Source organism: Rutidosis leptorrhynchoides, chromosome 6 (assembly GCF_046630445.1).
Source record: "Rutidosis leptorrhynchoides isolate AG116_Rl617_1_P2 chromosome 6, CSIRO_AGI_Rlap_v1, whole genome shotgun sequence".
NCBI lineage: Eukaryota > Viridiplantae > Streptophyta > Magnoliopsida > Asterales > Asteraceae > Rutidosis > Rutidosis leptorrhynchoides.
In genome coordinates, this window is record NC_092338.1 from 328,780,484 (window position 1) to 328,795,826 (window position 15,343).

The 15,343-nt window shown below is 34.7% G+C and overlaps 1 protein-coding gene across 1 annotated transcript; it reads left to right on the forward strand.

The window, feature by feature from the left end:
- The first annotated feature begins 5,026 nt into the window (after positions 1-5,026).
- On the forward strand, positions 5,027-6,739 carry LOC139852646 (lysM domain receptor-like kinase 3). Its single transcript, XM_071841959.1, has one exon. The coding sequence runs from the start codon at positions 5,202-5,204 to the stop codon at positions 6,561-6,563; it is 1,362 nt and encodes a 453-aa protein (XP_071698060.1). The 5' UTR covers positions 5,027-5,201; the 3' UTR covers positions 6,564-6,739.
- The last annotated feature ends 8,604 nt before the right edge of the window (positions 6,740-15,343 follow it).

The window sequence follows — 15,343 nt, forward strand, 5'->3', positions numbered from 1 at the left end:
GCTACAAGCATCAAGGATGAGAACCGTGATGAGCATCAAGCACTAAGAACCCCACCGGAGTACCTTGTTTACTGTTATTTTGGATCTGATCAGTAACCTGGGCTACTGTAAAGTTGATTTTCAGTTAGTTCGGTTCGAGTAGATGATTTTCCGTTTAGGCCTCGTCTTAATCCGTGTGTTACGGTTTAGGATTTATGGCCCTCCGAAAGTCACTACGCCCTTGTAACGTTGTGCTGAAATTTCTGACCTACTCGCACTTAAACCGTCGCCACGGTCAAACGAAGACTAGTTAGGTTCTGAAAATTGGTCAGCGGTTAGAGGACTCATATACGGAGCCATAGCCACTGAGTACGTGTCTTTTCGATTTACGTAGAGGTCGTAGCAGCTGATCCAAGTCAGCCTATTATTTCGATCTCTATACTTGTTAAACTTACTTAGCTTTTACAATGATGAATGATGATGATGATGACACTTAAACTTATTTTATGCACTATTAGAACTTATAAGGACAACATACTGACCTAGTAACCTTTGACTTAGGTTGACGACCTTTCGGACCGACTTACTACTTGCGTACTTTCATTATCGACTTTACCGCTCTTATCACTGTGAGTTATAGCTTCCCTTTTTACTTATACTATTTTTGGGACTGAGAATACATGCGCTTTTTATGTTTTACTTATTTGACACGAGTACTTAAACTTTACATGTGTGTGGGTTATACAACGGCATAATCTTTCCCCTTAGCACGGTAACGTTTAACTATTAGTTTTTGAACCGGTAGACGCGAATCTTAGATATGGATCCATAGGGTTTGACATCTCCACTCGGGCTAGTCGCGCTAGCATTTAACGGGTGTTTAATACTTCGAGGACATACGCACTCGCCAGGTGTACTTTTAGGGGGTGATATTTATATTTATGTTAAGTCTAGTTACCATGTGCCCACGGTTATACATATACTTTTCATACTGTTTTGAAACATTGAAATCTCGTGGTCAATCTTATATTACTGTTACAATTTAAACTATAGCTCACCAACATTATTGTTGACATTTTAAGCATGTTTTCTCAGGTGCTTAGAAGTTTGTTGCTTCTGCTGTTTAGACTTGCTGTTAAGGATCTGCTGTGCTAGAATTCAGCTGCATAATCTTAGAGATGTCTCAATCATGGAACTTTTCTTTTGCATTCGTAGTTTAGGTTATTTTCAAATAATGACTTTGTAACGACCCTTGTGTCACGTTATCTTTTTTAAACGCTATGTCTTTTATGAATGCAAAATTGGTTTTCAAATAGCATGTAGTACTTGACCGTGTAAAGATCCTGTTGTTGACGAATCGTACACGATGATTTTGTACGGGGCGTCACATGAATATATATATATATATATATATATATATATATATATATATATATATATATTGTTTCAATCAAGAGGGAAACACATTTTAGGGGGAAGTAATTTTTTTTTGTTTTTTTGAATTTTTTTCAGGAATCAAGATCACATGAAAATATGAACATTTAAAAAAGACTCTTTGTGATGAATGTTATTATTTTGGCGAGAAAACGCTAAAAGAAATAAATGATAACATTCATTGCAATAAATTTTTTTGCTTCTGTGTTTATTATGTTAGCGTTAATAAAATTGGATTCAGATATTAGAGTTTATAAATTAGGGGTTAAAAATTAAGGTTTAGCTATTAGGGTTTAGAAATAAGGGTTTGGGGTTTAGAAATTAGGGTTTAGGGTTTAATAATTAGGGTTTAGATTGAATTTTTAAAACGAAACGTTTAGGGCTTAGGGTTTAGGGCTAAGGGCTTAGGACTCGAAGAATAACATTCAGGAATAACATTACGCATGATGCATGTTATCAGTTTTTTCTTCGACGATTTTCCCGCAAATATAATAACATTACACATTATGCGTGGAAGAAGTTAAATGAAGCTTCCAGACCAGATTTAGGCCTTAAACCCGTTTATTATTACATTTACACTTAAACCCTTCAAGTGACAAAAGTTGAACAAACAACCCCGAGATTTCAGTTATGCTGCGCAGCACGCAGTAACACTGTTTTGGAATTAGTGGGAATTACAAGTTATAAAACAAAATGATTAAGTAATGAATGATTTAGAATCTAAATGATTCATAGGTCCTACTTGAATTTGGGTTTGGTTGACAATAACTTGTTTAATAATCATTCTGAATGAAGATGTAAAAGCAAAGTATTTACTTTTAACCTTATAAATGAATAAATAAAAAATATAACTGCTCAACTAAGTGTTATGAATATAATTGAGGAAGAATATTAAAGGTAATGTGGGTGTTGAATGGTTAAGATGTTGTCTCAACTCTAAATGATTCATCACAGATTGCTCAATAGTTCAACATCATTAATCGTTTAAATGTCACAAACAAATGCACCAGATAGTGAACGATTGAACATTCAGTCATGAACTATTCAATTAAGAGCTAATCAATCGCACCTTATATCATGTTAACAATGGGTGTAATTTAATTTTAATTTATAATAAGATGTCAATACTGCGAGATAGAGAGAGTAATTTGGACTGGTGATGCTATTGATTACATATGGTGCTGGATTCCAGGATGTTGGGAAGTTATCCCACATCGGACATGGGACAAAAACAAATGTATGTATATATAAGTCTAATGGGAAGTCCCTCTATCACCAATTGGTTTTAGAAAAGGATGGACTCTTGTACTTATATGTTGGACATGTTGTCGGACTATATCAATTTATTAATTATTTCATGGTATCAGAGCTTAGGTAAGCGGTTTTACAAAGCGAGTCCGAGTCAGGCCCCCATGTGTGTGCCGCCGTCGCTACAAAGAGATCGAGTCAGGCCGTTATCGTGCCGCCATCTCTACAACCGTTCCACGCCTCGATGTGAGGGGGCGTGTTGGGAAGTTATCCCACATTGGCCATGGGACAAAAATAAATGTATGTATATATAAGTCTAAGGGGAAGTCCCTCTATCACCAATTGGTTTTAGAAAAGGATGGACTCTTGTACTTATATGTTGGACATGTTGTCGGACTATATCAATTTATTAATTATGTCACAGGACCTAGTGGAAGGGATTGTGGAGATCTTCTTGTATTACCCAATGAATCATTTTAATATGTTGTGACATGAAAATGGACTTTGGACGTGTGTGAAATATTCACAACAAGATGGTTTTTCTGGATCATTCATGAAGAAACTTTAACAACAAACGATGCAGGTTTGAGAGCACTAAGAAAATAGTCTTATCGGCAGGTAAGAATTCTTATTTAGAGAGAGAAAAGAAGAGACTGGTGGTAACGATTGAGCTATATTAAAAAGCCATTGACATTGGCTCAGTCAGATGCCTCATGTGTGATGAAGACGTTGAAACGTTTGATCATCTATTATCTTTTGCGAGGAAGCAACGAACGTTTGGGATCGAGTATACGAAGAGTGGGGTGATAAACACATTACAAATATGAAAAATGGAGAGATGTTTCAAGGTAATGGTGTTAATGTAGGGACTAGAATCCACAAGAAGATTTAACAAGCTGTTGAATGAGTTATCTTATATATGAATTGGTGGAGCAACCTAGTTGCTTTTGAAGAGATATAAGTAAAGAATTTTGAATGGATATTTAATAGAATAAAAACAGACTCTTTAAATTGGCTTCTATGGATATCAAACCCGAACCTACTGCTGCATTTTGTAGAGTTCGTGTAGACATTGGCTAAAGAATCGAGGCTTTGTGTTTTTGTTAGGCATTTCATTTATATAAAGGTTTTAGTATTATTTTTTTCCTTTTGGCAAAAGTAACAAAAATATATAACAAGGGACCTTTCATCAGATGATGAAAGAAACCCGAACATAGATACAACCATGCATAACGACTACATTCGAGAGTAGAAAACATAACTCCCTAACAACGAGTAAGCGTTATCTACATTCAGGCCTATCCAAAATGAAACTAAACCAAACAACCACAAACTAACAAGAATCAAACAAACTAAAAAATAAATGGTAAAAGCTACACACAAAATCGAAACCCAACAAATCAAAACACCATGATACTAAACCACGTCAAATCAAAAGACACCAAAGGTTTAAGTTGATATCGGTGTGAATATGATGTGATAAATTAAGCATTGCATAGTTCCTTTAACCAAGTATGCATTCGTGTAGTGTACATATTATTTTATTCTTTATCAATAATTCTTGAGTAAAATAGAGATTAGAATTAAAAATAGAAAAAAGAGAAATATTGAGTAATTAAAAAGCAAACAAGACCCACGCACCCAACCAGACATCAGATTATACACGGGGTTGTTTCGAATACTTTGAATTTTCTATTGTTTTGAGAGACTCCTGTCTTTATCGTGGTGAAACATCATTCTCCAACTCTTATCTATTCTATTACTTTCGACCAATTATATAGTAGTATAATATAATATAATACTCGGTAATACTACTGTATGATTTATTAATTTTTAAATTAGATACTCCGTATAATTTATTATTGATTGTGTGTATTTTTATTCACATTTTATTTATTTCTAAAATAAAAATAAATACCCCTAGCAGTTAACAGCCATTTTAAAACTTAGACCAATTGTTACGGTAGGAAGAAACGCCGTTTCTCGCTGACGTGGAGCTCAAGAAACACCGGAATCCGGCGTAACAATGCGGCACTTTCCAGTGTTTCTTTGGCGTCAGTTTGAAAGAGACCGGAAGAGAAACACACGTTTCTTGTTTTTTTCTTTTTTTATTATTTAAAAATTAATACTTTTACTCTCTTTTAATACTTAACCCAATTATATTTAAACACATTATCACAATACTCCTAATCAAGTAACCAACATAAAAAATCAACATCACCACTACTCCACCAAAAAAACATATTCTACTAATCAATAAAGTACAAAAAGTAACAAATACAAGTAATAAAAACGCCTATCAACATTACAAATGATCTTAAAACTATACTCATAATTTCTTTTTATATATTATATTTTCTGTCCCGTTCCAATTTACAGATACTAACCCACGAATCACAAATATATAGTGCGGTTACTTTCACATGGTACGACTATTCACTATAGATACAGAAGTCAAATACGTCATAATTTAATCCATTTTCAATGATCTCTTCAACTATAAACTTAGGGTTTTGATTCACAAACCATTCATTCATCATATGTGTAAAACAAAAATGGCGATAAACGCATCTGAACCTAAATTAACAAAAAGAAAAAGCTCTAAAACAACACAACGATCATCATCTTCAACATCTCAACAATCAAATAACAATCAATCACTTACAAATCTCACCTCTATCTCTACCTACAGCTACGGCACCGCTTCCGGCTCCGGCTCCGCTTACAGACTCAACAGTTCAACCGCAACCGCAGAAGCATCATTTTCCACCACATCATCACTCTCCAGGCTCCGTAATTCGTTACCGGAAAACACAAATATTTACGATTTTTCCGAAATTCGTTCTGCAACAAACAATTTTCTATCCAAACGTGTTCAATCATCGTCATCTTCATCTTCGTCGCCGGCGTGGAAGTGTAATCTCCGTGGCAAGGATGTGGTGGTGTTTCAACGGAAGTTTCGCCGATCGATTCAGGAATCGGAATTACGTGAAAAACTGTCGGTGATTTATAGAAGTCATCATATGAGTGTAATTAAGCTACTAGGAGCTTCAATTTCAGGTGATTATATTTATCTAGCTTATGATTTCATATCCGGTGGAAACCTAACAGATTGTTTACGCAATAAACGGAATCCTGAATTCACGGTGTTAAATACATGGATGTCACGTATACAAATAGCTACAGATCTAGCTTCAGGTTTAGATTATATTCATAATAATGCCGGATTGAATGTTAATTTAGTTCATAAGTATGTTAAATCAAGTAGCGTTATTGTTACGGAACCGTCGTTTAACGCTAAGATCTGTCACTTCGGTACCGCCGAATTATGCGGAGAAACGGTTATTGATCCAAAATTCGTTAAAAATGACGTCATCCGTGACGGTGACGGTGAGATTAATGAAATTGATTTACCAAAGGCGAAGGAATTAACTAGATCTGACAGTAGAGCGATGAGATTTGAAGGAATAAAAGGATATATGTCGCCTGAGTTTAACGGTTTAGCAACGCAAAAGTCTGACGTGTACGCGTTTGGTGTTTTGATACTGGAATTATTATCAGGTGAAGAACCAGTGAGATATAAGTATGATAAGGAGAGTGGAAATCATGTTAAAATAATGGTGGTTGAAACGGCGAGAGGTGTGATGGAAGGTGGTGACGTGGAGGGAGTAGAAGGGAGGTTGAGACGGTGGGTGGATCGGAGGTTGAAGGATTCGTTTCCGGTGAGGGTGGTGGAAAGGTTGACCCGAATAGGATTGGAGTGTGTTGAAGAGGATCCGAATAAGAGGCCGAATATGAGCCGCGTGGCGGGTAAGGTATCAAAATTGTATTTGGATTCTAGAAAGTGGGCGGATACTATTCGAGTTCCTACTGAATTTACGTCTTCTTTTGCTCCAAGATGATTAGGTGAGGTGATAATGATTTTGGTTCATATAGGTTTTGTGTTTAATATTCTTTTTCCAACTCATGTTGGGTGACTCAATTATTCTATTCTGTTTTATTATTGTTTATATTAAATTAATGATTGAAATTTTGTAAATTTTATCATTTAAAAGATTGTGAATTAGAGATGACAATGAATCGGATATGGATCGGATGATGCCATATCCAGATCCATATTCATTTAATTTTTTCTCATCCATATCCATATCAATTTAATTTCAGTTCATCCATATCCATATCCATATCCGATGGATTACACGGGTTAATGGATATCCGTTGGATATCAAATGAAATGTTAATCTAACGACAATTTTATCAATTTAATATAGATTATAACAAATGTGAATATTTAGTCTTTATGTTTTTGGTTTTTTACACATGTTTTGATTGTAATTTGTCGTCGATTTTGAATCTAATTGAGCAAAATATGTTATAATATAAGTAAATATACATTTAAACTAATCTAAATATGTAACGTTGAATATTGTTAGTAACAATTTAATAATTGTGACTATCACAGCCCTTATTTAAATGAATAATTTAAGAATCTATATGTTATATGTAAACGTATATCGATATGTCAATGTATATGCATATATTTTAGTACGTATATATGTATATATAGATGTATTTCGGGTGATAATGGATATATCCGTGGATGATAAATTGTCATCCATATCTGATCCAATCCACGAAATATTTACACCATCAATAATTTAAGAATCTATATGTTATATGTAAACGTATATCGATATGTCAATGTATATGCATATATTTTAGTACGTATATATGTATATATAGATGTATTTCGGGTGATAATGGATATATCCGTGGATGATAAATTGTCATCCATATCTGATCCAATCCACGAAATATTTACACCATCAATATCCGTGTCCATATCCGTTAATCGTCCATTTATATCATCCATATCCATTATAAATGGATCGGATCGGGTGAATGTCCATGAATGGAACATCCATTGCCATACCCTAACTGTGATACACAATATTAATCCAAGCTCTATTTGAAGTTTCATTAAATGTACAAGCATAAAATGTGTATAAAGTTTTTTTTTGAAAGCAAACAAAATTTTGTATATACACTAGAAGGTTTACAAATGTACAAGGCTATTGTATAGTGATATAATCAGCTATCCATGCATATGAATGATCCAATATATCGTTATTAGAACCACTTCTATCAATACTCGCCATGGACCCTTGCTAATCCGGTCTCTCCGAGGACATTGATGGCGCTGAATCTATCCGTCCTCACTTCGTCCCCGCCCTTTCGTGCTTCACTCTTACTCCAAATACATAATTGATGACAAGGTGTTTGTTTAATTATTTGTACTAACACTTTTACACATGTAAACTAGTTTCTTTAATTAATTTGGTGGGTTTAATGATGAGGAAATATATCATGGATACAGTGAAACTGTTTTGTAAAGGGATGAGAAAAATATATTGACGTGATGCTAATATGCCAATCTGTCCAGGTAAAAAAAGACGTCAAGTTTGGAATGGTCATACATGTACTAATGAAAACCTATATGTACTAACACGATCCCTACATATGTCTCGTTTGAGGTTTCCTCTTACAGAATGTTATATTTACGATACCAACGACCCAGATTAATCATTGTTACATTTTAATGATCCAAACGACCTTGAATGAATCAACCACTAATGTCAATCAAATTGAAATTTAATTTATAATCACCTTGGAATTTTGATGCTCAATACGAGATGGTTGATAGTATGCCCCTATATAAAATAATGATACAACACAATATTTTTAAGGTTCTGAAACACAGTCAAGCTACACGGTTCATTCCTACATTGATTTTTATTAAATAAAATGGTAAAATACAATTCATAAATATAGACAACGAATTCAAGTTACGCTAGAGTCTTCGGTACTTCAAGTGGATCATCTTCAATGGAAAATTTATTGCGACTGATCGAGGAAGATGAACGAGAGGTTTTTCTAAGAGTCACTGTTAAGAACACATCCGTATAGTAAGAATTGGCTAGGGGTGAAAAATCAGGTTTGTCGAAATTCGTGCACACATATATGGTCGGTGTTCCAACGTTGAAAGAAAATGCGGGAGGGTGGACGATAAAGGGTTCTATCACGTTCTCGTGCAAGATATTGATCGGTAATGTCCATGTGTTTGTTCTACAAGCGGGTTTATTATTTATTGGAAAGTTAAATCGGGTGGATGTAGTGATGTACGGGTGGATTACTTGGGGCAATGGAGTCACTAGAGTCGGGTCGGACTCTGACCTGTTATATCCTAAATTAAGAAGTTAGGTGATGTATCTAAAGAGAAGTTTTTGGTCCCAAGCTAGTAGCATAGATCGGATTATTTCTCAGTGGTCTTTTTTGATGTCGAAAGACTCCCTTCCTCGAAGGTTAGCGAGTGAACTGCAGCATGATTCGGGTGTCTCATATGGCGGTATGAAAAGGATTCATAATCAGCGGGTCAGATATTGATGTGGGAGGTAACGGGTAGATGGGTTTTGTTTAAAGTCTCATTCGAGTGGGAGATTTTTGGGAGTGTGAAGTCGATTAAACAAGAAGCAAATGTGCATAGTTGGAAAAAAAATTCGCGACGGGAGTACTTAATCTTATGACCATAAAACACAAACAGAGAACTAGTTCATCGAGCTTCTAGGCTCGCGACCGCGAGAAGAAGGGTCGCGATCGCGAGTTTGGTCGACGCAAAAGTTTCTGTTCGTTTGGGATTCTTAATCCCGTTGTGTTTATAACTTATTTTACTATAAATACAACTCATATGTAACATGTAACATAGACCCACGAATTTAAATAAGAATATCTCTTGGTTGGTCGTGGATTATACCAATATCAATATTGGATATAACCACGTTAAATTCTCGTGTTATTTACGTTCTTGTATATATTATTCATGTTCACTTGATTATATGTTTATTGTCTGTGGGTTAATAACCAACAGGTTTTTAAGTCTTGTTAGGGCTCACTTACGTTCTTAACAATGACGTATTATAGGACTCGGGTCTTTGTACTTATTTATGGTTACTTGATGGGTGTCGAATTAACCACGGATAATGTCATTTTCGAGTACTTCTACGACTAGTTTTTTTAAATTTGATCATGGTAGCCGATTAAACAGGTCATAATGAGGTGTCCGCGTGACTAAATATATATGTACAAGAAGTTGACTAGGAAAAACTTATCCGTTTTCTACATAATTCATTAACACAAAATTGATCATATTGACTAATTATCGTTTTGTGATTAAATACAGAGTTGATCTAAAGCTACACCTTGCTGGAATTGTAGCTATTTTTTTCGGTATGGCAAACATCTTGGCTCGGCCATTTAGAGGATTCGCATCTGTCTTCGAATGCGCGATCGTCTTTGGAACCTATGGCTCCTCCAAACCACAAGTGGAATTTTCTGCCTATGTATCGGTTTAGTCAACTCGTACCTTTAGCCATCACTTTCATGATTCTCTTTTCGATTGTAGCTCAAGCAGCATGTGGTGCTACATTTGAAATCGTCCCTTTCATTTCTCGACAATCTTAAGGTATCATATCAGTAATGCGCGATTATATGTTGTACACTTCCTGTTAGTTTAGTTCACTTCCCACAATGGGGAAGTATGTTTTTGCCACCTAGTAATGATAGTGTTAAAGGTAGCGAAGAGCAGAGGCGAAGCCAGAATATACGAAAAAGGGTGACATTTCTCGAAACTTAAATATCATTATAATGTTATTCATATTTAAGGGATGCTATAAGTTATAGTTAGGGGATATTGTCTATTAATTTGCAATTTTTAATACATCATAATAAGCATATTTGAAGAGTTAGGGGTGGCAAAGCATCCACATGCATCCCTTTGTCTCCGCCTGTGGTGAAGAGAGTTATTATGCTTTCGTATGGAATGAAGACGAAAAGCGACAAGGGATGCATTAGTTTGAAGTTCTCCAAAAATAGTAGATCGGAATGTGGTGGGAAGATTGCAGTAGTTTCGAGTCCATTGAATACAACTCCGATTCATATTTAACTTCGATCGAATAACAAGTTGTTATTTTAGTTTGTAACTACAAAGATAACATACCACGCGTTGTGGAGGTTTAATCGGACAATATTTGTTATACAAAATGGCTACAGTCGAGTGTGTAGCTTATATTATCCTATTTGGATGTGAAAATGGCTATGTATGCATATATAGCTATTACTTGCGTACTCTTAACATACACACATAGGCGGCTACTGACCGCTTACTTCATTGTTCTACATTGCATATTACATACTAATTATGATATTGTCTGCTAAACGTAAGTGGTTTTTTTCTATGTACATAGGTGGTCTTCGGATGTAGACGTTGGTTAATCCTTCTTCTTCTTGGCTTCAACTACTTCATCATTTGAGAATATTGATCTTTTCACGCCTCAGTTAATCTACTGTTCTATTTCCTTGTTTGGAGTTGGTGGAACTGGTGTACGGATGGTTGACGTTCTTTCTTCGTCCTTTTTGACTGGAATGTGGAACATTTGTTACTTTGTATTTATACGTTGGTTGTAAGTTATGACTGGGGTCAGACTTACAGGGTGTTATTGGAATGGCTGTTGTTGGACTATGTTATCGTTCTTCTGTCGCTGGTTCTGCTGGTGGAGTAGGATGCAAAGCTGGTTGTGGATCTGTTGGGAGAACCTCATTGACGATGAATTTCGGTGGACAGTATGTACTCGTACTGAATTTAAAATGCAAGTTGTGTTATGTGCCTTCGAGTTGTTTGATTTGTGAAGGTAATTCTCTTTTGTTATCGTGTCTCATTGTTGTCACAGTTCTCTGCAGCTGACACCAACTAATTGGTCTGCATCATCTAAAAAGAAGGTGAAGGTTGCTGTTATGGACTTGTCAGAGAAGTTTTGTTTGAGACAGTAGCTGCGAAGTAGGATCATGTATATTAGCGTTGGTAGTCAATAATTTCTGAATACTTTTTGAAAACACAATGTAGTATATTGTTTAGCATATATGTTAAAGAAAATAAGCACTATTATACGATATATTGTTTACCAGATAATGTGTTTGCCTTTCGTATCGTGATCTCTACACTTTAGATTTGGTGGGTTTCCGTTCAATACTTTTCTACATGAGGGGCAGCCATAGTATAACCAATCTTTGTTTCTCATGATGTAGCCGATTGTTCCTTCGCGGCTGTAGAATCGTCCCTGCAAATGTATGTGTTAGTTTTGTTTATTATGATCTTGTAAATGCGCCATAGTTAATTTGGGTACTTGTCACGACCCGCCAAAATTGCTATTGACGCGGCACGTTAACCTTCAGTCCGATAGCGAGGTTATGCCCTCTATATGATATATTATAACAAACATTGCATTCATTATTTCAAAGTTTTCCAAAAACAACAAGTTGCCATTAATAGTACATTTCCAAAAGTAGACAGTTGCTAAAAATGGCATCTTACTATTGATAGTAAGTTTCCCAAAAGGAAAGTTTCCAAAAACAGAAAGTTGACTTAGAAGTCAAACATCCAGAAACCAACATATTATAGTTTTTTTTTTTAAATGAATGCAATAGTCTTTGAAAGTAACATGAGCAACTCCATGCAATACCTTAGCAATTTGACCAGCGGAAGCACCTTAAGAACTTGAGAATAATAGTGATTAAAAGGTCAACACAGATATTGGTGAGTTATAGGTTTATTAAATATAATCAACTAAAAATAGACCACAAGATTTCATTTTTAGAAACAATAGTAAAACTATTCTATGTGTTGAGCACCTAGTAACCAAACTTAACGAAAATAAATGAATACCCTTTAAAATAATGTACATCGTATCAAGTATACAAACTCGAAGTATCTAAACACACGTTGACTGCTAGCGCAACTAACCCAGGTGGTGTTGTCAAACTCTATAGATCTATAATTAGGATTCGCGCCCACTATTTCAGAAACTAGCAGCTAAAAGTTACCAAGCTAGGAGATATATTTGATACAACTCAACATAGAAATTAGTAAGTACTTGTATCTATTTTGTAAAACAAAAAGCACATGTATTCTCATCCCAAAAATATTTAAAGATATTGAAAAATAGGACTATAAACTCACAATGAGAGTGTGTGCGACGAATCAACGATTTCGATTACGCGAGCAAACGAGAGTATCCCGGGAAATGGTACCTAAAGTATTAAGGATGATCAAGGCTAAATATTATTAACAACCAAACTAAGTTGAGTTTAGGTCACCATTAAGTATGTTTATGAGTTTGGTTTATAAAGTCGATTTTATATGGTAACGAAAATAGAGTTCAAGTGTTTTAAAGAATATTGTTCGGAACATGTCCTTTTGATGGTTCATAAATCAGTCCATACATGTCCAAAATAGGTGAATTTACTGTCAAAAGTTAGGTCTTTAAGTTACCTTTAAAATGGTTATGGTTTCATAATCTATTTCAAAGCCTAAGTCCTTCAACACTCCATTATGAGCTGCTGTAGCTATCTGTTTGTACATTTCAGTTTAAGTTGGTTCATTAAGGTAGTTACGCACCTCTAAAAGTGTTGAATCTTATTTCATAAGTTTCTCAAGACATAAGAGTATCTTGTATAAGTTTTATGTACATATAAATGTCATTAAGGTTTTCATTTAGTAGTGGTAAGTAGGATGACATTTTGTTGGACAAAAAGTCACTAGTCCTACTTTGAAAGGTCATAACTCACTCATTACACAACAAAGAGTTATGATTTTTATATAAAAATATTTCTTAAGTCATATAATAAGTGAAAGTAAGAATATAAGTTCAGGAAAGGTTCTTCAAACAAGTTTTAAGGTCATTTCTTTAAAAGTGAAATTTTGGACAGCAAAAGTGTTTTAGAACAAAAGTTGTGTTTTAACATGTTTTTCATGGATTCTTGCTATAAACTCTTAAAGTAAATTTTGTTAAGATGTTATATGAAGTTATTAAGGTTTTCGTGCAAAGAAATATTTTGAGCTTGTGTAGTTTATGTGTGTTTTTAAGATACACACATACAAGCATCAAGAACAAGATTTCTAGCAAAGAAATAAAGAAAGAGTGAGGTATACCTTGAAGAACACTTGAAGAATAGTTTATTATGGCTCGAAGATGGATTAGGAATATAAATGAACTAGAGAGAAAGTACACTGAGAGGTTGGAGAGTAGTTTCTTGAGTGAATGAGTGAATGAAAGAAAGAGTCAAGTGTTGGACTAGATTAAGAAAAACATGACAAAGGGAATGGGATGGGGATGGGGTTCGAACGATTTTAGGGGAGGGAAATGGGGCTTGTCCCCTTGACTTTTGTCCATCTAGATATTTTGCTAGTTGTATACATGTACAAGTGTATAAATGTACTAGTATAGGTAATAATACATGATTGTATATGAGTATAAGTATGATTATAGTGGATATGTGGTGTCACATGGGAGATAGCCATTTTGAAGCTAAAATTGTTAATTATTTAATTATTAAGTTGTAGTCCTTTAAAATATGAACGTCCAAGTTTTTAAATCATCCAAAACGGAGTTCGTATGAGTAAGATACGCTTAAAATAGCGAGAGATGGTTATAAAAACATATCGTATATGTACGAATATTTAATTCATGAATTAAACACATTGAACGATTGGATTCCTAAAATACATGAGATACACATACATGTAAAAGACTTATCATGTCGGAAATTCGATAACTGAAACGTGTTAAGGTAAAAACGGATCGAAAAGCTACGGTTGTTACATTACCTATCTGTTAACAAAAATTACGTCCCAAAATTTGGGTAGTGCCTTATGCTGGTGTATCCTTCGAGAAGAGATGTGGGTATATCTTTTTCATTTGATCCTCGCGCTCCCAGGTGAATTCCGGTCATCGACGAGCATTCCATCGTACCTTAACGATTGGTATGCTACTTTGTTTAAGCCTCGTGTATTATTACTGGACCAGTAAGTTGTCTATCCCCAACTTCTTCCAACAAATGGGAGACCTTGATGAATATAATATCTTACTTATGAGCTTCATCTAGCACATGTTTGGATTTAACAAGTTCCAAAATACTTAAATCATTTTAAGAATCAAACTTAGCGGAAGCATGTAAAACCCGATTTGAAACTTGTTAATCTTTAATCAATTAAATTCAAATCCCAAGTAGGATCAAGTTATGAAATATACATACAAACTACAAGAAATAATAAAGAGATTATACCTATTTTAAGATTGTTATGAGTTCTAATAACCCGAACTAATCCATCCGGACAACGTCCATATTGATTATAAACGAATTATAATAGTTGATAACATAGCGAGGTACTTGACCTCTATATGATACATTTTACAAACGTTGCATTTATTCTTAAAAGGCAATCTATCTTTACATCAAAAATTGATATGATCGTCTATCATTTCACAATATCCAAATGACCTAATCTGTCTTTTACTTAATGATAGTCTTTAATAATCTTCAATGACTCGAATGCAACGTTCTTGTATCATAGCTTAATTTGGTCCCATCTAGTATCCTTAATACGAGCTAAAGCACAGCGGAAGTCTTAATTCGTACCTGAGAATAACATGCTTTAAAACGTCAACATAAAGTTGGTGAGATATATAGGTTTGATGCTAGCAGCGTTATAACAATGGACCACAAGATTTCGTATATAATCATTTAATAAAAATATTCTAAGTGGTTGAGCACTTGGTAACCATACTTAACA